The following is a 24,899-nucleotide window of genomic DNA, read 5'->3' on the forward strand; positions in this document are numbered from 1 at the left end:
AGTGAGCTGGTGCCCAAGGGTTCAATGTCCATTTAGGAATCGGATGGCAGAGGGGAAGAAGCTGTTCCTGAATCACTGAGTGTGTGCCTTCAGGCTTCCGTACCTCCTACCCTGATGGTAACAGTGAGAAAAGGGCATGCCCTGGGTGCTGGAGGTCCTTAATAATGGACGCTGCCTTTCTGAGACACCACTCCCTAAAGATGTCCTGGGTACTTTGTAGGCTAGTATCCAAGATGGGAGCTGACTAGAATTACAACCCTCTGCAGCTTCTTCTGGTCCTATGCAGTAGCCCCCCCCCCTCCCACTATACCAGACAGTGATGCAGCCTGTCAGAATACTCTCCATGGTACATCTATAGAATTTTTTGAATGTAATTGTTGACATGCCAAATCTCTTCAAACTCCTAATGAAGTATAGTTGCTGTCTTGCCTTCTTTATAACTGCATTGATATGTTGGGACCAGTTTAGATCCTCAGAGATCTTGACACCCAGGAACTTGAAGCTGCTCACTCTCTCCACTTCTGATCCCTCTATGAGGATTGGCATGTGTTCCTTCATCTTACCCTTCCTGAAGTCCACAATCGGCTCTTTTGTCTTACTGACGTTGTGTGCCAGGTTGTTGCTGCGGCACCACTCCACCAGTTGGCATATCTTACTCCTGTACGCCTTCTCGTCACCACCTGAGATTCTACCAACAATGCTTGTATCATCAGCAAATTTGTAGATGGTAATTGAGCTATGCCTAGCCACACAGTCATGTGTATACAGCATATATGTCAAACTCAAGGCCCGCGGGCCAAATCCGGCCCGCAGTGGAATTATCTTTGGCCCGCGAGATAATATCTAATTACTATTAAAGCTGGCCCCAGTAATCGAAGCGCCTATGGTGTATGATATGGCTAATGCTGAGTTTATTCAGGTACCAGGTTTTCAGGGTTTTTAGTGTTTATTCGGCAGTCTTCTTCATAAGAAACGGAATTTGTAAAGTGAAACACTTTGTAGTTATAGCAGAGACTGAGACACATGAGAGCAGGCTGAAAAAATGGAGGCAACGAAAGCTGCGTTCGCACGCGTCTGACTGATCCGGCCCGCATGAAGCTACATTTTGCTCAATCCGGCCTGTGACCTAAAATGAGTTTGACACCCCTGGTATACAGAGAATAGAGCAGTGGGCTAAGCACACACCCCTGAGGTGTGCCAGTGTTGATCGTCAGCGAAGAGGATATGTTATCACTAGCCCACACAGATTGTGGTCTTCCAGTTAGAAAGTTGAGGAACCAATTGCAGAGGGAGGTACAGAGGCCCGGGTTCTGCAACTTCTCAATCAGGGTTATGGGAATGATGGTGTTAAATGCTGAGCTATAGTTGATGAACAGCATCCTGATGTAGGTGTCTGTGTTGTCCAGGTGGTCTAAAGTTGCGTGGAGAGCCATTGAGATTGCATCTGCCATTGACCTATTGTGACGATAGGCAAATTGCAATAGGTCCAGGTCCTTGCTGAGGCAGGAATTCAGTCTAGTCATAACCAACCTCTCATAGTATTTCATCGCTGTTGATGTGAGTGCTACCAGGTGATAGTCATTAAGGCAGCTCTCATTATTCTTAGGCACTGGTATCTTTGTTGCCTTTTTGAAACAAGTGGGAACGTTCCGCCCGTAGCAGTGAGAGGTTGAAAATATCCTTAAATACACCCACTAGTTGGTTGGCACAAGTTTTCAGAGCCTTACCAGGTACTCCATCAGGACCTTCCACCTTGCGAGTGTTCACTCTCTTTAAAGACAGCCTAATATTGGCCTCTGAGACAGAGATCACAGGGTCATCCGGTGCAGTAGAGATCTTAACAGCTGTAGTTATATTCTCCCTTTCAAAGCGTGGATAGAAAGCATTGAGTTCATCTGGTAGTGCAGCACTGCTGCCATTCATGCTATTGGGTTTCACTTTGTAGGAAGTAATGTCTTGTGAATCTTGCCAGAGTTGCCGTGCGTCTGATGTCACCTCCGACCTGATTCGAAATTGTCTCTTCACCCTTGAAATAACCCTCCGCAAATCATACCTGGTTTTCTGGTATAGGCCTGGGTCGCCAGACTTGAATGCCATAGACCTAGACTTCAGCAGACGACATAGCTCCTGGTTATCCACGGCTTTTGGGAACTGGGTTGATGGTGACCTTAAAATCACCACAGATCCTGATAGACTCATTCTTCTTGGCTACTGGGACCACTGGCATTGTCCATGGCTCCATTCAACCTTGGAAATAATTCCTTCAACCTCCATGTAATCTAGCTCACTGGATATTTTATTGCAGATGGCATAAGCAACTGGACAGGCTTTATTAAACTTGGGTCTGTCATTTTCATTTAGCTCTACCATTGATATGTTTGACTTTCCAAATGCCACCCTTGAACATTGCTGTGGCATCATCCAGGACCTTTCTTAATTCACGTTCAGTTGACTCTTGCAGGGATATAGTGGATAGATCTCCAATCAAGTTGCAGTAGTCTCAGCCGATTACACTCCCACAATGCTGGTCCTCCTGCTTTTACCAGCTACAAGCCCAGTGGGTTGTTGGTGGTTGTATTTCACTGTTAAAAATGTAATTCCCACAGGAGTTACATTTTCTCCAGCTCAAGTTCTTAGATATATATGCAGGCTTTAATTTAGGATCTTGGAAATGCCATTCAAATTCCTTTTGTGGGATAACTGGAACAGCTGAGCCAGTGTCCAATTCCATTTTAATTAACTTGCTGTTCACTTGTGCTGTAAGCCACGTTGTTTGTGTTGTGTTACTTTTCATATTATAAATCTCAAATCCAGTCCTGTGTCACTCTCATCATTATCAGATTTTTTTTTTTATCAACAGCATACAGATTAATGCTCTGTTTGAAACTGCAACTTGATTTTTTTTCTTTTTCTCTTCCCTGTGCAGTCTATTTATTTTAGTCTGACATGCATTTTGTATGTGTCCTACTTTGTTGCATTTTCTGCAAGTTTTACCTTTAAATGTGCATTGGTCTAGTGTATGTGAGCCTCTGCCACGATGGTAACATAACTTGTTCAGCCAGGCATGTTTCTGCTGAGTCTTTGCAATTTTGTTTAAGCTCACTTTCATTCCTGACTAAAACCCAATTAAGTGCCTGTGTGCGGTTTCCATTGATACAGCAATTTCAGCTGCTCTTTCAAACGTGAGTTGTGCTTCAGTTAGACACCATTTTTTTGAATACTTTCTTGTAAGATTCCACAAATTAAATGATCTCTCAGTGCATCATTTAAGCCTATCACTGAACTGACAATGCTTAAACAATTGAATCAATTCAGCCATGTAGACTGAAATAGACTCCCTTTATTTTCAATTCTGTTCATGAAACCTAAAACATTCTGCAATCAATTATGGTTTTGATTCTAAACATCCCTGCATTACATTCACAATATCAGCAAAGTGCACTTTGGCTGATTTGCTTGGAGCAGTCAAACTTATAAGCAAGCTGTATGCTCTTCCACCACTTACTCACTGCAAATCTGGCACTTGTTTCACTTCTGCTATTCCATTTGCTTTAAAATAAAGCTCGATTTTTTTTCAGTAAACTTAACCCAGTTATCTACTGTACAATCAAAATCATCTACCTTTTGGATATAGAGAGCCATTTATGCTCTCTTTAAAAATTATTATTTTTATCACCCAGTACTCACTGTTAGTAAACCCATGATTTTCATTTATTTACTGTCTTTTATTTTAACTTGACCATCTTCCTCCCCTTCCAAAAAAAATTCATGCTGCCCTTTTGTTAAAATTGAAAGTCTCTCTCACCTTGCGAAGAAAACATGCTACGCTTTTTTAAAATTTGAATATCTCAGGTAGGCGGTCATCTCAGATTCATGTTAAAACTTATTCATTGCCATGATTATGTTTTGTAACTCCAAAACATAAAACTAATTGAAAGAAAAGCATGGGTGCAGGGATATTTCATCTACATTTAGTTTTTACTTTAATGAGGTGTGCACATATGACGTGGTGGTGTGATGATGTATGCCATTCACATACTTTTACATATAACTCTTTATGGATTTTGTAAACAATCAAGAATACTTAATCAAGCAATATATTTACAATATTATTCAAATATTTACTGAGGTATTTAATACATACCATCCACCATTGTGAAGCCATCTACATACTGTGCCCAATCACAAAAAAAGAGAAAATCTTCAGATGCTGGGAATCCAAGCTGCACACACAAAATAGTCAGCATTCACTCTTTTCCACAGATGCCGCCCGCCTCTGAGTTCCTCCAGCATTTTGTGTGTGTTGCTGTGTGGTGTACCTTTTGACCTGTCGCTCAGATCTCAGACTCCAAACAAAATGTTATATTGTGCCTCTTCACGTTCTCACCATAACTTGCAATCTGTCTTATAAGGTGTGCATATAATCGAATAATAATTCATTTTTACATTTGTCTTGTTTGATTTGTAAATGACTTCAGTGATAACAAACCTGCTAAATATCTGTTGATTAATTTATTTTACAGGATGTGTCTATCCATGAACTCATTAAACAGCTGGATATCCTGGGAGATAATGGGGTAAGTTTCTTTCCCATGCAGAGCTGTGTATGTACATAAAATTCCTGTATTACTTAACACTGCAACAATGGATTTTCCCTTTATAACAAAAGCACCTTTGCCTCCCCAAGCCTTGCCTTGTGGTTCAGTCCAGGAGCTTGTAGCTCAATGGGAGTGGCTTGACAAGCTATCACCTATTACCCACGTGGAACTGAATTTACAGGAGCACAATTAGGACTTCGGCATATAGCAACAAGTAAAATCAGAATCGGGTATATTGTCTGTTTTGTATCACCCGAAATCGGCTGCTTTGAAATTACATGATGGAATTTGTTGTATTGCAGCAGCAGAATATTTTAAAAGCATAAGACATAAGTCCATAAGACGTAGGAGCAGAATTAGACCATTCAGCCCATCGAATTTGTTCCACCATACTGTCATGGCTGATTTGTTATCCCTCTCAATCCCATTCGCCTGCCATAACCTTTGATGCCCTGATTAATCAAGAAACAATCAGCTTCTGTCTTAAGTATACCCAATGACTTGGCCTCCACATCCATCTGTGGTAATGAATTCCAGAGATTCACCACATGCTGGCTAAAGAAATTCTTCCTCATCTCTCTTTGAAATGGACATCCCTGAATTCTGAGGCTGTGCGCTCTGGTCCTACAGTCCCTTATTATGGGAAACATCCTCTCCACGTCCTCCTAAAGCTACTATTTATAATTAATTAAATAATGAGGTAGTGCTCATTAATGAGCTCATTAATTATCAATACAGAAGGAATAATGAGAAAGCTATACATCCATAGAAATTTGATAGTGTTTTTGGTGACACACCAAATCTCCGCATTGTGATGTGCCTGACCCTTCCTGAAGCTTCATTAACATCCAGATGACAGGGTGGTGTCTGAAATTGAACAGCCCACAACACTCTTCTCAATTCATGTCCTCCAGCTGACAAAAGTTTTAGAGAAGTGGATCTATTGGGGTTGCAGTGTGATCTGATTGACCAGGGCCAAACAGAGCATGGAGAAGCTCTCTGGCTCCATAACGTGCTTACCACTGAGGTTCACTCCATTTGGCCACCATATGATATTGGCCCAGGCGTGTATGTACCAGCCCTGGGCAGTCCAATCAGCAATAATCGTTTGACTGCCTCCTCTGTCCTGTGACCGTAGCCTTATTTTAAATGGGGTAAAGGTAATCAGGCTGGCTATCCATCTGTTAGCTTGCAGGGGTGGGGTACCAAAGCACAGTGAGGAACAGAAGGTCTTTGGGTCACTACCACCTAAGGAATTGTCATCAAAGTTCCTTCCTAAATCCACATTGAATTATTGATCTAAGCTTGGAGCATGTAGCTACTAACATTTGCTCCCAGTGCCCTTGAGTTGCAGAGGGTAATTGCTGTTCTCCCCAACCTCACTAAATTCCGTGAGAAAATACAGTTGACAAGTGTAAATGGGTTAGACGTGGGCGTGATGCACTGCACAGTAGATAATTTGCCAATATGGATATTACTGGTGTCGAGTCAGTAAAAAAAAAATTGCACTGTCATTGTCCTTCCCACTGAAAGAAAATCAGGTTGGTAATTTAACAGCTGGGTGATGCACTACCCCGATTGAAATAGAACCAGTCCCCTAGTTGTCATGCTTCAAACTCGGGCAAGGTACAGTGACTGGCTGCCGGCATTCAATTTCCACTCCGTTGGGCTTCAGGCACCACAAGAGAGGAGAGGAAGAGTTTCAAATAAGGAACTTTGAAACTACTTTTTGTCTTCTCTGCTTGTCAAAGAAGTTTTGACTGTATTTAATTCTTTATTTTTAGTTAAATTGCAAGAGTTAGAATCTGTAAACTTGCTCATTTAATCAAGTAATGTTAATTAAATTATTAGATGCCCGCAGTTACCGTTTCCTATGCTGCTTGTCCTTTTGTGTGCCCTCCATCAGGAATGTGAAGCTATTAAAATATAAATATGTACTGGATATCATCCTAAATCATTCCGGATATACCTTTGTCACTTTATTTCGCGTTAACATTTGCTTTCCACCCCACCACAGTCATAATTTTTTAAAAAGTGAGAACTCAGAAACTGCCAGGTGTCTGTCTATCAGAAATAGTCTATTGGAATTAATGCCGATTTAGGATTTGTTCATGTTTAGTAGAGGAATCACACAAAGTAGTTGGCTTACTGTTGTCACGTTACTGAGATGCTTTGAAAAGCTTTGTCTGCATGCCATTCAGAAGGATCACTCACTACATGAGATCAGAATGAAGTGTTGCCGTAACAGAGGAGGGGCAGTGCAATCTGCCAGCATTTTGTGTGTGTTAGTAGAGTGTTGATAGTTAAATAGCCAATGGGTGTTTTATTTGGAGGAACATATTTGATAATTAATTTATTATTGTCACATGCACTAATATTATTTGAAAATCTTTGTTTTGTATGTCTTCCATATAGATCATTTCAAAACATGCAAATATTGAGTAGCACAGGGAAAAAGCAATAACAGAATGCAGAACAGAGTGTTACAGGTCCTGGGAAAGTGCAGTGCAGGTATACAATAAGATGCAAGGGCCATGACAAGGTAGACAATGAGATCAAGAGTTTAACTTTATCGTACAAGAAGCCCATTCAAGAGACATTTATCAGTGAGTCAGAAGCTGTGACGGAGCCTGGTGGTGTATGTTGTCAAGTTTTTGCAGTGTCAGCCCATTGGAAGGGAGAGAAGGGAGTGTGGGTGAATGTCTTGATTGTTGGTTGCTTTCCTGAGGAAGTGTGATGTGTATTTAGAGTCTCTGAAGGGGAGACTGGCTTTTCTGATGGACTGAGCTGTGTCCATAACTCTCTGCAACTCCTTGATGTCTTGGGCAGAGCAATTGCTATACCAAGCAGCAGTGCATCCAGATTTCTGTGGTGCGTCTATAAAAATTGGTGCAGGTCATTAGAAACATCACAAATTTCCTTAGCCTTCTACGTATATTGAAGTGCTTCCTTTGGTGACTCCTCTGATTCCATGCTCTTTTGAAAGGGTGAAGGGTAATTGGGTGAAAACTCTGTATTTAGACAATGATACAGATATTTCCAGCAAACACTAGATCCTCCCTATAAAAATGCTGAGGAAAAATCTCACTGTCATCACGACAAGAGCTGTGTGTTTGAGGGAAAAAAAAGAAAATCAACCACCACACAGAATGTTCCATAGCTAAACAACGAACCTGGTTAACTTCACCCTAAGATTGTTTCCCTTTTTTAAAATCTATTATTCAGAGGGTGATGGAGGATGTTTTCCTTCCTCCTTGTGGGAAGGTCTTTGATTCCTTCCCACATCTTCCACAGTTAAGAGCTGGGAATCAGAAGGGGAAGTCTTCCTATGCAATATGTAATTTTTCAGCTTATGTAAAAACACCTAATGAATGCTGTTTGTTTTTTTTGTAATGTTTTCATGTGCGAATGGTTGTGTGTTTGTGGGTGTAGGGAACTGTCAGTGGGTGAAGACAGCAGATGGTTTCTCTGTGAGGATCTTAATTTTTCCCTCTTTTAACATCACCTTAGTCATCATTAGAACTAAAATAATGATGGTTTCAGACCATCATCATCCTTATGATGACTAAGATGATATTAAAAATTGAGTACTCACAGCAGTGCTGTCAGCTGCACTATTTGAGCCTAGCTACTAATCTAAAATTGAAAGTGGAGATTAAATTTGCTCTTTGCTGTCATGACAACTAAACAATCTGGCTGATTAATGATGGTGCAAGCTGTTATTGACATATATCCTGACAAGGGTATTGTGTACCATAAGTGGAGCTTATATGAGGTGTGCTTAAGATGAGTGGAGTCCAGCATATTCCGGTCTGCTACTTAAGCTTCAGGACAACAATGACTGTCTGCATTTGTGGGAAAATCACTGGGTTAGAACTCCAGTCTTATCCATTGAATTAAATGAATAAATGTCACAGGCTGACTCCGGCGGAGACTGTGCCAAATCTACTTCAATGTACGTGACGTTAAACAATTAGTCTTGCATTTTAAATGTCAGCCAGATTGCAGCTGAATTGCATCTAACATTGTATTTCTAAATTTTTTTCTCAGTAACATTTCTATTCAAGCTGATCTATCTTCACAGCAACTACATTTAACAGTGAAACGTTTATTCCCACCCTTTTCCCCCTGTAGAATCTCAGAAATGAGGAGCAAGTGGCAATTATCCAGGCGAGCACTGTGCTGTCTCTGGCTGAGAAGGTAGAGTCAAATACTTATTTGTAGATTTTTTTAGTTTCTGTAAGGAAATTAACATCTGACTAGATTTTACAATATCCTGCAACTTCTGCAAAAAATACTGATAAACTTACTCAGAAACTACTAATAATTAAGCTAAACCTGCAAGGCTTGAACGCATTTCAGTCCTCATCCAATTGTTTCACCTCAAAAAATTTTGGTCAACTTCCTTTCGAAATCTTCCCTCAAGAAAAATGCCTGATTTTTGCATTTATCTAATTACATTCTTTAGTTACTGACATCTGAGCACTTCACCCTCATGTACACAGGAGAAAAAAGATAAACAGCAGTCTGAATAGTCGGGGAATTCTGGGTTATTGTAACACAGAATTTGTGTCAGCAAACATAGCAGCTCCTATTTGGAGCAAAGCAACAGAAAATGTAGCAGTTCTTCAGCAGTCAATTTTGTACCCTAGGGATAATTCTATTCCGTTTTTTGCGATATTCATGAATTTCTATTGTTATAGTTGTATATACAAATTAAAGGCATGTAAAGCTATAGGAACCACTATTGTACATATAACAGGTAATGTTATGGGGATGTTATGGTTCACAAATATCATGGAATTTAATCATTTGCTGCTCTCTAATGGTTATATTGCAGAATTGCACTAAAATGAGAAAGTTCAATCTCCTAACTTTGGTGGATGTGTCCCTGGGGATTTTATCCTGCGATCCCCCACCTTCCAATTCAAAAGTCCTTTATCGCTATATTCAGTATTATTTTAATCAAGTGTCTATTTTTCAAAATTCATCTCTGTGGTGAAGTTATGGCTAAATATGGCCAAGTAGTTCTTCTTGCTGCAGATTTGTACAGTTAACATACCTGTAATAATGTTAGGACATACTGCTAATACTTACTGAAAATGTGTGGAGCAGGCAGATTGTCAGGTTTAACATTTTGGAAGCCAGCGTTCCAATGAACACGGTTCTTAACTGACTGTACATACAGCATTGGCAATCCCCACCCATCACAGCCATTTAAACGTGGGCAGTACAGTGTTGCAGCTCATCGAGTTCTCCCTGCGAATGTGTGGGTTTTTCTCTGGGTCCTCCATTTTCCTCCCACATCACAAAAATATGGTCACTTAAATGGGCACTGTAAATGAACCTTGGTGTACAAATGAGTTGAATTTGGGAGCAGCTGTTGAGAATATGGGGAACATAAAAATTGGGATTAATGTAGGTAGGATTGCTGAGATAGATGGCTTTATTTATTTATTGAACTACAGCACAGAATAAGCCCATCCAGCCTTTTGAGCCATGCTACCCAGCAATCCCTTGATTTAATCCCAGGCTAATCATGGGACAATTTACTATGACTAATTAACCAACCAAACGGTAGGTCTTTGGACTGTGGGAGGAAACTGGAGCACACAAATAATCCACGCATTCACGTGGAGAAAATACAAACACCTTAGAGGCAGCGGTGGGAATTGAACCCCAGTCCACTGTACTGTAAAGCACTGTAGTAACCATTGTGCTACCATGCGTATTGGTAGGAATGGAATCAATGCACAAAGTCCATCTTCCATGCTGTACATCGCACTGACTCTAAACGAACATAAAGTATTTGTGGATGATATGCCAATTTCACTAATTGGCACACTGGTAGTTAACACTATCTGAAGTTCTTTAAAATTGTCAGTCTGTGACTCCTGACTATAATTGTTCCCAGGCATGTTTAAGAGTGCATGCTGGGACCCATGCAGCCACGATACTTCTTCATTCTGAGTGGTACAGGAGACCTTTATGTAATAGAGACCAGCTTAAGTCAGTAGGGCTGACCTCTGACAATGGACGATGAAGTTGGATCTGCCTGCACTGAACAAAGCAGCAGCAGGAGTGACAGGGTTCCTACAAAACATTGAGTTTATTGTGCTATGCAGTCCCACACCTGTGTCTGAGTTCTATAGAATCTGGCCTCTCCAAGCTTCTGAATATGTCCTCTATATTTCCCCTCTATGTAGGATGGACAATTAACATCAAGCAAATGCTGAATGCTGGCTGTGGGCTAGTAGTCACTTGGAATTTTGATGGGTTTATTCAAAACAGGTTTCATATTAGACTCTTTAAGCCTACACGTGTGAGGCTTGCCTTTATCGGCTGGGTTTGTTTCAAAGGCTAGTTCTTAAAGAAGATTGCTGTAGTTATAGTTTGACCTTGATGGTGACAATTTGTCTGTAACACAAGCACAGAGAGAGAAGAGAAAGCTTCGTAAACATAAGTGTGGTTGGTTCATTGGCTCTGGCGATGTAGTTCTGTTCTAAGGTTAGAGCACTGTAATGTGGAAAGGAATCTGTAAATGATTATCAACATCCAAGAAGAAAATCGTTAGATTTAACAAGGAAAACACAGCAATGTTTACCATCAGTTCTATAGCAACTTCAGAAAATGTTTTACCAGCAGAAAATATCCATAATTTTACTCTGTTGATAAATGGCATTCCTTTAAAGAAACGCACATAAAATGCTGCAGGAACTCAGCAGGTCAGGCAGCATCGATGGAAATGACAAGCAGTCAACATTTCCGCCAAGACCCTTCATCAGGACTGGAAAGAAAGGGGGAAGAAGTCCGATAAGAAGGTGGGGGGGGGGGGAGGAGGGAATACAAGCTAGAAGGTGATAGGTGAAGCCAGGAGGGATAAAGTAAGAAGCCTACTGGGAGGTGAAGGTGGAAAAGGTAAAGAGCTGCAGAGAAGAAATTTGATAGAATGGTGTTGTCCATGGGAGAAAGGAAAGGAGGAGGGGCTCCAGGCAGAAGTGATATAGGTAGGTAAGGAAAAGAGGTAAGAGCAGGGCCAGCGTGGGGAATTGAAGAGGATGGAAGACGGAGGGGGAAAATTTACCAGAAGTTCAAGAAATCGATGCTCATACCATCAGGTTAGAGACTATCCTGATGGAATATGAGGTGTTAATCCTGCAATCTGTGAGTGGCCTTGTTGTGGCAGTAGAGGGGGCCATGGTCTGACATTTTGGAATTAAAATGGGGATTGGAATTAAGATAGTTGGCCACCAGGAAATTCCACTTTTTGTGGATGGAATGAAGATGTTCGACAAAGTCGTCCCCAATCTATGTTAGGTCTTGCCAATGTACAGGAAGCTGCATCAGGAGCACCAGATACAGCAGCTTTTCAGGTGAAATGTTGCCTCACCTGGAATAAGTCTTTGGGGCCCTGAATGGAGGTGAGTGAGGAGGTGAATGGGCAGGTGTAACTCTTCTGCATTTGGTGGTAAGCACCAGGAGGGAGGTTAGTGAGGAGGCACAAAGGGACAAGGGAATCACAGAAGGAGCAATCCCTGCAGAAGGGAGAGAGTTGAGAGGAAGTGAACATGTGTTTGGTGGTAGGGTCCGGTTGAAGATGGTGGAAATTCCAAAGAATGATATGTTGGATGCTGAGGTTTATTGGGCAGTCGGTAAAGACAAGAGGAATTCTATCACTGTTAAAGCAACAGGAAGATGGGGTGAGAGCGGATGTTCAGAGAATGGAGGAGATTCAGATGAGGGCAGCATCAATGTTTGAAGAATGGAAACCCTGTCCCTTGAAAAAGGAGGGCATCTCTGATGTCCTGGAAAGGAAAGCCTCATCCTGGGAACAGATACAGTGGAAATGAAGGAACTGAGAAAAGGGAATAGCATTTTTACAGGAGACAGATTTGAAAGAGGTGTAGTCAAGATAACCTCGGGTATCAATAAGTTTATAACAGCTATCTGTTGACAGTTTGTCTCCAGAGATGGAGAAAGAGAGAGAATGAGAAAGCAGAGGAAGGTGTCAGAAATGAACCAAATAAATTTAAGCTCAGGGTGGAAGTTGGAGACAAAGTTGATGAAATTGACAAACTCAACATGGGTGCATGAAGCAGCATTAAAGCAGGAGTCAATTTGGCACAGAAAGAATTCATGAGCATTACCAGGGAAGGCTTGTAAGAGGGACTGATCCATATAGACAATGAAAATCCAGGCAAAGTAGTTGTGTGTGCCCATGGCTACACCTTGAATTTGGAGAAAGTGGAAAAGGAGCCAAGCAAGAAATTGCTGAGTGTGAGGACCAGTTCTGCCAAACTGGACCTGGCACTCAATAATTTGTGATTACTAGTTTCCTTTAAAGAAACTGCAATCATTTAATGAAGTAAAAATAAAATCATAGAAATATTACAGAGCACTACAGCACAGAAACAAGACATTCAGCCCTGCCAGTTCATGGTGAACTATTAATCAGCCCAGTCCCATTGACCTGCACCTGGACCATAGCCCTTCATAACCCTCCCATTCATTTGTCTATCCAAATTTCTCTTAAATGTTGAAATTGAACCTGTATCTGTCACTTCCGCTGGCAGCTCGTTTCACACTCTCACCAGCCTCTGAGTGAAGAAGTTCCCTCTCATGTTCCCCTTAAACATTTCACCTTTCACCCCTAACCCATGACCTCCAGTTTTAGTCCACACAGTCTCAGAGGGAAAAAACCTGCTGGCGTTTATCCTATCTATTCCTCTCATAATTTTGCATACCTCCATCAAATCTCCCCTCATTCTTCTATGCTTTAGGGAATGAAGTAATAACCTATTCAATCTCTTCCTAAAACTCGGGCCTTCAGTCTCAGCAACATCCTTCTAAACTTTCTTTGCACTCTTTCATTTTTATTTAAATCTTTCCCCATGCGTATGTGGCCATCACTGCACACAATACTCCAAATTAGGCCTCACCAATACCTTGTACAGCTTCAAAATAACATCTCAACTCCTGTACTCAATACTTTGATTTATGAGGTCCAATGTGACAAAAGCTTTCTTTATGATGCTATCTACCTGTGAAATAATTTTTGAGGAATTATGGATCTGTATTTCAAAATCCCTCTGTTCTCCTCAGTGCTCTACTGCTTACTGTATAAGTTCTACCCTGGTTTGTCTTCCCAAAGTGCAACACTTCACTCTTGGCTATATTAAATTCCATCTGTCATTTTTTTAGCCCACTTTTCAGCTGGTCCAGATCATTCTGCAAGCTTTGATAGTCTTGCTCGCTATCCACTACACCACCAATCTTAGTGTATTTCTGCAATTTTGGTCATCCAAAGCATCCAGAACGTTTTACTGTAGATGTCAAGTAACACAGACCCAGCACCAATTCCTGCGGCACACCAGTAGTCACAAACCTCCAGTCAGAGGGGCAACCATCTGCTACCACACCTTGGCTGCTCTTGCAAGGCCAATGGCTAACCCAATGTACTACCTCATCTGAAGTGCCAAGAGATTACACCTTCTTGACCAACCTTCCATGTGAGACCCCTTGTCAAAGGCCTTACTAAAGACCAGGTAGACAACATTCACTGCCTTGCCTTCATCGATTTTCCTGATAACTCCCTTGAAAAACTCTTTATGATTGCATAGACATGATCTACCATGTTGACTATCAGTCCCCATCTATCCAAATACTTGTATATCTGGTCTCTTAGAATACCATTCATAACTTGACCACTACTGATGTCAGACTCCCTAGCCTATAAATTCCTATCTTATTCTTTGTGCCTTTCTTAGACAACGGAACAAAATTAGCTATTCTGCAATTCTCTGGTACCTCACACGTGGCTAAGGACCCTTTAAATATCTCTGCTAGGGCCTCTGCAGTTTCTGCACTGGCTTTGTCAGGCCCTGAGAATAATCCACCCTAATTTGTCTCAAGACAGCAAACATCTCCTCCTCTCCAACCTGAATAAGATCCATGATGTCACTATTGCTTTGCCTCACATCTATAGACTCTGTGTCCCAAGTGCATACAGATACAAAAAATCAACTTAAGATCTCTTCCATCTCTTTCAGCTCCATGCGTAGATGACCACTCTGATCTTTCCGAGGACCAATTTTGTCCCTTATTATCCTTTGGCTCTTAATATATCTGTAGAAGCAGTTGGGATTCTGCTTTACCTTGTGTGCTAGAGCAAACTCATGCCTTCTTTAATTCAATATGATTTCCTCCTTAAGTGTTCTCTTAGATTTCTTATACTCTTCGAGTATGAGATTTGCTCCTTCCTGACTATTCCTGCTATGCACCTCCTCCTTTTTCTTAACTAGGACGTCAATACCTCTCTAAGCATGTTACCCTTACCTTCTATTCTGACAGGAACAAATAATTGTGGTATATATTAGAAGAAATGAAGCCAATGAAAGAAGGGTGGATTTATCCTTTCCTGGTACTCTGGGGGTTGATATTCACCAGTCCTAAAGCATAGAGGGAGAAAGGGATAGCCTTATTCTTGGTTCTTTGTCTCCTTTATAATGTCCTATGAATTCTTGGAAGTTCACCACAATATGATCTCTACAGAGGATAATAAATCCAGCCTGCCGTGCACATCACAAGGACCCTTACAAGAAAGCCAATATGCATTGTAGCATCAACAAATGAAAACAAAATGGATCACCATAAATGCTCCTCTTTTATGCCCTGTACTTTTTTTTTTCAACTTGGAATTATGTTACAGCTTTACAATGGGTATCCGTATAATATTTAACTTCTCTTATGATTTTCAGAATATGTTACGTATTTTTCTAGCCTAATGATTTATTAGGAAATGGCAGCTGGAATTTCTAGGAAAGAGAAGTTTGAATGTCTTGCAATGACGGGAAAAAGTGGTGGAAGTAGAAGTCATGGTCAGCAGTGCATGACAATCGTGAGTTACATCGAGGGATGGACAGGGAAAAGTTTTAAAGAGCTTATTAGAACTTCTCAGATGAAAGACCATGATTGCCCATGTCGTACAACATGGCACATAATGATGAACGGTTTTTGGACTGGACTGTCCATTCAGTATCTGATATAAACAGTGCTCGTTCTGACTACTGAAGTTAGTCATTCTGACTAAAGTGAAAATTAGGTCCAACTTATTGATAACCTTGGGAATGTTTATGAAATGAGGACATGAACAATTGGTCAAAGAGCCCAAGATCTAAGTCTGAGGTTTCTGATGTTCAGAGGCATCCAGGGGCTATGGATTACTATAATATACACTGTTAATGGATGCATAATAAATTAATTATGATCTCTCTAACTGGCAAAGTCGAAAGGTCTCTGTACTAACAAACTACTGCTGTGGATGTCATGCTTTCAGCATTAACACTAACACTTGTATTGTTTTCAGTGGCTGCAACAAATCGAAGGTACAGAGGCTGCCCTTCATCAGAAGATGATAGATTTGGAGATTGAAATGGTGAGTAACATAATTTTCATTGTGCCTAACAGAACAACTTGAAACAGTTATACATCTTTCTCTCTGTCTAATGCAGTAGAATCCAGTCATCCGGTGGCCTCGTGAGTCTGGTGATGCTGGACCAGCAGAATTTTATGGTCTATTAGATATTAGTTGTACTTATAACCCAGCACACATATGTTTTGTTTTTTTCCTTTACAAGTTACACGATAGCATAATAGATTTTCCAGTGAAGACCGTGAATGTGGGAGATGTAATCCTAGTGAACTTAAAAGAAGTGTGGGAAACAGGAACACTGTTTAATGGGGACCTGGTGAGCCAGATTCCAAACCATTGGCATATCCATGGATTTATGGAGCTTTAGGATGAATGCGCATATAGATTATAGGGCTAGAAATTGTTTTATTCTCTACTAATAGCAATGTTGTGGGTCACACATCCATAGTTTGTGAAAGTTGTATTAAGGTCATAATATTAATTTGCAGTATTTAAATTAAAAAAACAGATCTATAAGTGTTAGTACTTTAACAACCCTTTCTGTCTATCATGGTATTACGATTTGACAAAAAGCAAGCTCTTTCAACTACCAACGTTTAACGGGTATGATCTTTGCACCATCTCTTGAGAGATGTACAATGATCTAAACAACTCTCTTCCAAGCTATCACTGCTGCAACATTGGGAGGGGAGAAGCGTGTTGTTTGATCAATTCAAATTGGCGAAGAACCCAAGAGACTGCACATGCTGGAATCCGGAATGAAAAAGAACAAGATGTTAAAGGAGCTTACTGAGACAGGCAGTGTCTATCACAGTCAGGATGTTAGATTGAGATCCTTCATCTGGACTGAAAGGTAGAGAGGAGCTGGACAGTATGAAAAGGAGTGCAGCAAGAGCAGATGGACAATAGCTTGATCCAGGTATGAAGCGGAGTAGGGGAGTGAATTCCTGTATTCCCGTGCAAATCCTCCAGCCTTATTTATTGCATCTGCTATTGCTAATGTGGTCTCTTCAACATCGGTGATACCAGTACAAAATAGGTGACCACTGTGGCCATCTGGATCTCCTGCTTGCCAGTCATTTTAATTCCATTCTCCATTCCCATACCAACTTGTCAGTCCTTGGCTTCCTCTACTACTATGGTGAGGCAAAACATGACAGTGTCTCATATTCCACCTGGGTAGTCCACAACCTGATGACACAAACACTGCATTGTCCCCAGCAACATCTTCCCCCTGTCTCTTCTGTCTCTCCTCGTGATCCACCCATTTCTTCCTGTACTCATCCTATTCCCCATCACCCTGTTTCTTTCCACCTGTGCCTCCCCATGAACTCCTTCTATTGGAGTTTATTGGAAACTCCTTCTATTACACTGCTGCCATCTGTGCTCTCCATGCTCCAACTTTCTTTCCTACCTTCAACTTCAGCCTTTTGTTGCCTCCACCTCCCACCTACTGCAATTTCCATTCTTGCCTCCTCCATTTGCCTATCACCTCCCATCACCTGGATCCACTTATTTCCACAGTTGAACCACAGGTGCTGGTCACTCTTGCTCCATCCCTTTCCTCCATGTTTCTCATCCTACCTGTCTCTTATCTATCTTTCAGTCCAGGCAAGTGGACTAGACCCACAATGTTGATTGTCTATCTCCCTCCATGAATGCTGCCTGACCTTCTGAGTACCTCCAGTTTCTTGTTTTTTGCTTGGTGAAAAACACTGTCCACTAGAGGAACCATCTATCTTCAAGAGGTTGCAGCCTTCTGCTCCTGGCAGGAGGTTGTCAACTATGTTGATGAGCCTTTGTGTGCACTGTCTCATCCTGTTCCTGTGGGCTGAAGGAGAAGTAGGTGAAGTCTTCATTCCTTGAATGTGGAGTGTGGGACATTCATCATGCAATAGAGAGAACCAACCAATGAGTGGTGAGAATTAAATGGATATTCTTTCTCTTTGCAGGATATGTTTTGTAAACAAAAAGGCTACCTGGAGGAAGAGTTAGATTATAGGAAGCAAGCCCTGGACCAAGCATACATGGTAATTAATCTCTGATCAAGCTAATCACCCAATATACAACATAGCTTTGTACACTGCGATTTAGTTTTCCTCTCTGCAAAGGTGCCCTTGTATGTTTATAGTATTTTGTTTCAAGGTATTATGTAGGTTCAGTGTTCCACATATTATGTTGTGCACAAGCTGCTCATTCTAAGCCATGCAGAGAGTTCTTTGTAATACATATAAATTATTCACTGTCCCAAGTATAGATTGTTTATTGCATGCAGATATTATTAAGTATACATCATATTCATCATTCAACAATTGAGAATGCAATCACACTAACATTGATGTGTTGGATTACGTAAGTAAAGTTTCGTATGAAGTGAATTGAGGGGTCTGTTTATCTGACAAGCCAGGTCTGTAGATTCGAAGTAAACGTATTTGAAGAAATGTTTCTCAAATGTCCTCTTCTGGGTTATGACTCAATTTCAAACTTTTCTCTGGAACTCTGGCCATCTAACCGAGGAGTATTTCTTTGTGACTTGTGGATTATCTCACTGAAGTTTAAATGAAATTCATTTGTTAGTAAAGCACACTTTTCCTGTAAGTTGATCACATCAGTGCAAAAGTGCAACATTTCAAAGTGCCCTTCATCATGTCAGATAACAGTAGGTTATGTGGAAAGAACTTGAATTTGCCAATTGAATATGAGCATTAATGGAGCTGCATCAGGAGCTTTCTGTGAGAAAGAAGGAATCAAAAGCATTGTTAGTGAAGAGTCTGTTTTAGAATATTGTTAAAGGGTGAAACAAACTTTGGAGATTTGGAGAATACTCCACTTCCTCGAAAGGTTCAGATAGTAACTGAGCCTCACGTGACCCAACACATTTTTGTTTGCATTATTCCCACACTATCAGTTTCTTGAGTTTAGTGGTTCTGTGTGAGCATATTTGGAGAGTTGGTGGGGAAAGGAACAACTGAATAAAGACACTGGTTAAAGATGATGGAATCCAGATGAGGGATGAATCCCTTCACATTAAGTACATACACTTGTTCTGATGTAGATACTACATCTGGTGCTATTTAAAATTGCTTCATTTGTTACTGATTCAGATTGTTACTTCCCTTTTTATGCAGGTTCTAAATAGGAAGTTACGTTGCTCATAGTCCCTCCTTCAAATAAGCAGGTTCTCATTTAAGGGTATGATTCATTCCAGAAGCTCACTGAGAATCCACACCATTCAGACTTAAGAGATAATGGAGCAAAACATCAAGTATCTGGACTGTGTAATCTTCAAACAATGACTTGATTCAGTTGTTTGTCTCCCTACTACCTGCTCCATCTTTATCAATATACTTCCATTTAGTGTCTACAAAATAAGGAGGTTTGAATCTTTTTATAGAACATTCCAGATGACTCTACCAGCAGTTAGTGCAAAGTACAATACAGTACCACATGCAGATCATTTTGGAAGCCTTTGTATCTGATGTTTTAAGTTGAGGGGCAATGTTTTGAATAAATCTTCGAATATTTGGGAACCTGGCTGTAATCAGGCTTGGATCTCTGAGTTAAGTCCACATCTGTGTAGAGTTGTTAGATATCAACCTTGATTAGTAGGTGGTAGGGAGTGTAGAGAAGAAGTTGCAATTGTGGAGGTTCCAGGACTTTTCTCAATGCTCCCAGGACAGTGAGACAATAACTGTGGTTCTTCCATCTTGTATCCAGTGGTTCCCATTAAGAAGTCCATACTCACGATGGGTACCCCAGGCAAAATAGTCCAATGACACTCTCAGCAATTCTTGTATGAGTGAAAGCTGAAACTGTTGAGCTGGAATACTAAAGGTATAAAATACTAGGAGAAAAAAAAGAGACCCAAAGTGTTGGACACACGTTCACCCAGAAATAATGTTGACTCTTTTCAGCATCCAGCATTTTCTTTGCTTGTTCTGCCATCCTCTATGTTAAATCTGTCTTTTCAGCATATCCAAGAGCTGGAGGCTACACTGTACAATGCACTACAGCAAGACACCGTGATTAAACTTGGAGAATCACTGACAGAGAAGCAAAAGGACGACCTGCGAACTGCAGTGGAGAAACTGAGACGTCAGATGCTGAGAAAGAGCAGGGAGTATGACTGCCAAATCCTGCAGGAGCGAATGGAACTGCTGCAGCAAGCACATCAGGTGAGGCTTAAAAATAAAAGGCTCCTTCCAAAATCGCACAATCTGTCTCAAATAGCAGATAAATTGTGAGGGATGAGACAAGGGAAAAGAATTAGGAGACATTTGTGAGTGAGCTACAGGTAGAATAAGGTGGCTCTTAATTTGAGAAATAAATTTGATCCACTTGTTTTGAGGTATATGTAAATTCAGTTCCACCGTGCAGACAAGAAAGATGTTTATCTACAAATACAGAGCTACCTCAAAGCACTTCAGATCCTTGACTGCCAATGAGGTATTTTTTTTGTGGTTTAATTAGTGAGGCTTGTAAAGAAAGCTCCCAAAACCAGTCTGGAGTGTGCCACTTGTGACATGGGATTCTGAGTAGGTTGGCATATTGTTACCAGCAATAAACTTGAATGAGTATCACTGACTTGAAGATTGCAATTTATATTGTCGCTCAGAATTCTGTTGTGAGGGAGAAAGAATTCATAAAGTAAGATCTCCTTTTTCAAGAAGCCAGTGAACCATTGTAAGTTGTCAGATGTGTGTTTTCTTGCTAGTTATGGCTATGCTGTTACTAAACCATAATTAGACAGTATTTCACCTCAGTAGCTGGCTGGTGGCGCAGTGGCATCAGCGCCGGACTTCGGAGCAAATGCTCTGGAGTTCGAATCCAGCCAGCTCCCTTGCAAACTTTCCATCTGTGCTGGGTTGAGTGTCAAGCTAGCATCTCGGCCTCATAAAAATAAGAAAGCCTGCTTTAAAAAAATCACCGTCACAACAGCGTCCCATTGACTCTATTCGGAGTTAAGGGCTTTCATATATCTTCTCCTATTTCACCTCAGTAATTCGCTCTTTCCTGTTAGTCCACTCAACCTGTTCAGAAGTTGAGTTATTAACATCTTAACCCAAGAATTAAAAAGTAGGAGTTTGTGGCAAGAATGGAGAATAAGGCTCCATTTTTAAGATGGGCCATTAAGAGGCAACTGTTTGTAGGCAACTCCGATGGGAATAATCAAGTATTCTTGTTTAGAACTAATACAGCTGACATCCCTTGTCACATTAATGGGTACTTCAGTAAACAGTAGTGTTTTAAGACTTTTAAAAATTCTATCGGTACTCAAAATCAATGAACCTCAGATGGCAGACTTGAGTCCCAAGTGCAGTTCCCGTTTAAGAAAATGGAAGCCGGGATGGCGTGCTGATCTGCAAATACAATTGAATGCAGAGGCTAGACACCCCCATTCCCAACTAATCTGCTGGTGAATGTGGAGCCTCTGGAAAATAAAGTTGAAGATCTTGGAGCAAGACAGTTTTAGCAGAGGGCCATCATGAACCGCTGTGTACTTTGTTTTGTGGAACCATGGCTATTGCCAGCCATTTCAGATGCAGCACTGCAGCTCAATGGCTTCACAATTCTCCACAACAGGACAGCTGAGGCTTTTAAAGGCAGAGAAGGTGGAGTATGCTTTATGATCAACTTATCGTGATGCACAAATGTGACGGTTCTGTCTCAGTCCTGCACACCTGATCAGGAAGATCCAGCAATCAAATGTCATCCATTTTATCAGCCAAGGGAGTTTACCACCATCATCCTGATAGTAGTGTACATTCTACTACAGGCCAATGTCAAACAGGCACTACTGGAACTGAGCAATGTAATCAATAGGCACAAAATTGCACACCCTGATGCCTCTCTATCATTGTGGGAGATTTCAACTTCTAAACAACTATCACCAATGTGTCACCTGTGGAACCAAAGGAGCCAAAACACTTGACCACTTTAGTACCACTATCGCGCTATCAAGAATGTTTACCATGCCATCGGATAGCTGCACTTTGGTAAGTACTATCATCTGGCTGTATTTGCAGAGACGACAGATCTCAGCACTGGTGGTGTGGACCAAGTAGGGTATGCTCAAGGGAGGCGGAGGAGTGCTTACAGGACTGCTTTTAGTCGGTGGACTGGGCAACATTGAGGGATTCATCTTTGAGTCTGAATGAATATGGCCACGCTTGTCACTAATTTCATCAAGACCGGTGTGGATGAATGTTTACCTTCAACAACATACCGAACATATCCAAACAAAAACCTATGGATGAACCAGGAGATTGATTGTTTGATGAGGACTAGATCTGTGACATTCAAGACCAGTGATCCAGAAATATGCAAGAATCCAGGTACAACCTAGATTCTACCTTAAGGGTGTGAAAACAATTCCGATTGAGGTTAGAGATGGAACGTCAACTCTGGCAGGGTTTGCAGGTCATACTTCCTACCAAGTGAAACCCAGCATCATAAATGGCTGTAATGCTTCACTCACATCTGAGCTCAATGCTTTTTAGGTATGCTTTGAAAGAGAGAACAAAGCTACAAGTGTGAATCCCTGCAGCCGCTGCTGACCATGTGATCTCTGCCTCGGAGCCTAATGTCAGAACATCTTTCAAAGGACGAAACTTCGCAAGCCATCAAGCCCTGATGGTGTACTCTGGGGCTCTGAAAACCTGTGTCCACCAACTGGCAGAAGTGTTCGAGGATATTTTAAAATCTCTCTCTCTGCTGCATTTGAAGGTTCCCACCTGCTTCAATAGGGTGGCAATCATACCAGTGCCCATGAGGAACAGGGTGAGCTGCCTCATCAACTAGCACCCACTGACATTCACATCAACTGTGATGAAGTACTTTGAGAGGTTGTTCATGGCCAGAAACAACTCCTGCAAAAGCAAGGACCTGGACCCATTGAAATTTGTAACCTCACTGGCTCTCCACTCAGCCTTGGATCACCTGGACAATAGCAATAGTTACCGCAGCCTGTTGTTTATTGACTGCAGTTGGTTGAGTGGTGTCACAACAACAACTTTGCTTTCAACATCAGTAAGGGCAAGGAACTGATTGTGGACAAGGATGGGAAAGTCAAGGAAACACATGCCAGTCCTCATTGAGGGAGCAGCAGTGGAAAGGGTGAGCAGTTTCAAGTTCCTGAGTGTCAACATCTCTGAGGATCTATCCTGGGCCCAACATATTGATACAATTACAAAGAAGGCATGAAGCCATTATATTTCATTAGGAGTTTGAGGAGAATTGGTATGTTACCAAAGACACACTCAAATTGCTACGGAAGTACAGTAATGAGCGTTCTAACTGGTTGCATTACCATCTGGGATAGAGGAGCCACTGCACAGGGTGTGAGGTTTGCAGGGGTGGCTGGAAAGGTTGTACTTGCTGCAGGGTCAAGCCACTAACTGGTCAAAGAGGGGGAAGTGAAGTCTTGGGCAGAAGCTAAAATTGATCTTATCATAAACCAATGCCTTTTGATTTTATTGACATTTCTCTTGCAATCGCAAGACCCCGTCGAACATTGATAATGTAAAATGCTGCAAGTCTGTTTTTCTTTTTGATTGTCAAGATAATTGGCAGAGGAGCTGTGTGGCCTTAGTTGTTGTGAGTTCTAGGCCTCAAGCTGCCGGTTGGGCGTGCTTGTTGGAGGGAAGACGCCAGAGGAGGTGCGGCACAGCGTTCGTGCTGGGTCGAGGGCTGGTCCCTTCCATTGGTGCTGCCGCCAGAGTTCAATCGGTGGAGTGACAAGCTAGTTGCAGACATGCCTAGTCCACCTGTGCGCTACTGATGATAACTGTTGGTTTTTGCCGATAACTCCCATGTACCATCAGTTTATAGGATGTGCCGCTTGGGCTTGGTCTATATATTTTTTTGTGTTACTCTATATTTATTTGCTATCTTATATGTTCTATATGCGCCTTGTGCTGTGTATGACTATTGGTACAGTGTTTTGTACCTTGGTTCCTGAGGAATGCTGTTTTGTTTGGCTATATTCATGGGTATTCTTGTATGCTTGAATGATACTTAAATTTGAACTATACGACTCAATTTTATGTACACAATCATGTCACCACTTGAGCTTCTGCATTTCAGAGGAAAACCTCTCAAGTCTTTCCTCTTCAGTAAAATACTCCACCCCAGTTAACATCCCAGTGAATCTCCATGCACTGTCATATCTTTCCAATAAAGTAACCAGAACTGCATGCAGTTCTCCAGCTGAAGCCTGGAAAGTTGCTGTATAACCTCCCTGATCTGGTAGTCACTGCCCTGATTATTGAAGGCCAGCATCCCATATGCCTTTTTAATCACTAACACCTTCAAGAATCTTTGGATCTCTCTGTTCCACAATACTCCCTAGTACCTTACCATTGATAATGTGATAATATTGAAGGTGTTCTCCTGTTAAATAAGGAATATACAGCTTGTACTGGCAAGTTAAAATAAATGGGTTAATATTTATCCCATCTTCAACCCTCCTCCTCTTCATGGACACCCTGCTCTGGTCTTCTGGCTGCTTCGGATCTCTAATAAGATCTTTCCTCTCAGTTAGTCCTGATGAAGAGTCTCGGCCCAAAACGTCGACTGTACTTCTCCCTATAGATGCTGCCTGGCCTGCTGTGTTCCACCAGCATTTTATGTGTGTTGGGTTAATATTTATCTTTGGTTTTGCATTACACCAATGTATAATATTAGATGCCCATTGTAAATACCTTCTGAAATTCAGTTGCACTGAGTAATGGCATTGCAGAGTGATTGTATAGAAGGATATCGTGATGCTAAATTTCTACTCAGCATTTAAAGGGATGTTGGTGAGTTTGTTTTGATGATTGAAGCAAATCCTGAATTGCTTAATTGCAGTTTTTTTTTAAATTGCTGTT

General features: G+C 41.3%; 1 protein-coding gene across 3 annotated transcripts in view; it reads left to right on the top strand.

Moving 5' to 3' along the window:
- Positions 1 to 24,899, top strand: part of jakmip2 (janus kinase and microtubule interacting protein 2) — a 261,397-nt gene that overhangs the window by 228,608 nt on the left and 7,890 nt on the right. For all 3 annotated transcript variants that reach the window (XM_073067853.1, XM_073067855.1, XM_073067854.1), the window contains 5 exons: positions 4,524 to 4,577; positions 8,733 to 8,798; positions 15,964 to 16,032; positions 17,982 to 18,059; positions 20,001 to 20,204. In XM_073067853.1, coding sequence (XP_072923954.1) covers positions 4,524 to 4,577; positions 8,733 to 8,798; positions 15,964 to 16,032; positions 17,982 to 18,059; positions 20,001 to 20,204 — 471 coding nt within the window. The remainder of the gene's footprint in view (positions 1 to 4,523; positions 4,578 to 8,732; positions 8,799 to 15,963; positions 16,033 to 17,981; positions 18,060 to 20,000; positions 20,205 to 24,899) is intronic.

Source organism: Hemitrygon akajei, chromosome 15 (assembly GCF_048418815.1).
Source record: "Hemitrygon akajei chromosome 15, sHemAka1.3, whole genome shotgun sequence".
Lineage (NCBI taxonomy): Eukaryota > Metazoa > Chordata > Chondrichthyes > Myliobatiformes > Dasyatidae > Hemitrygon > Hemitrygon akajei.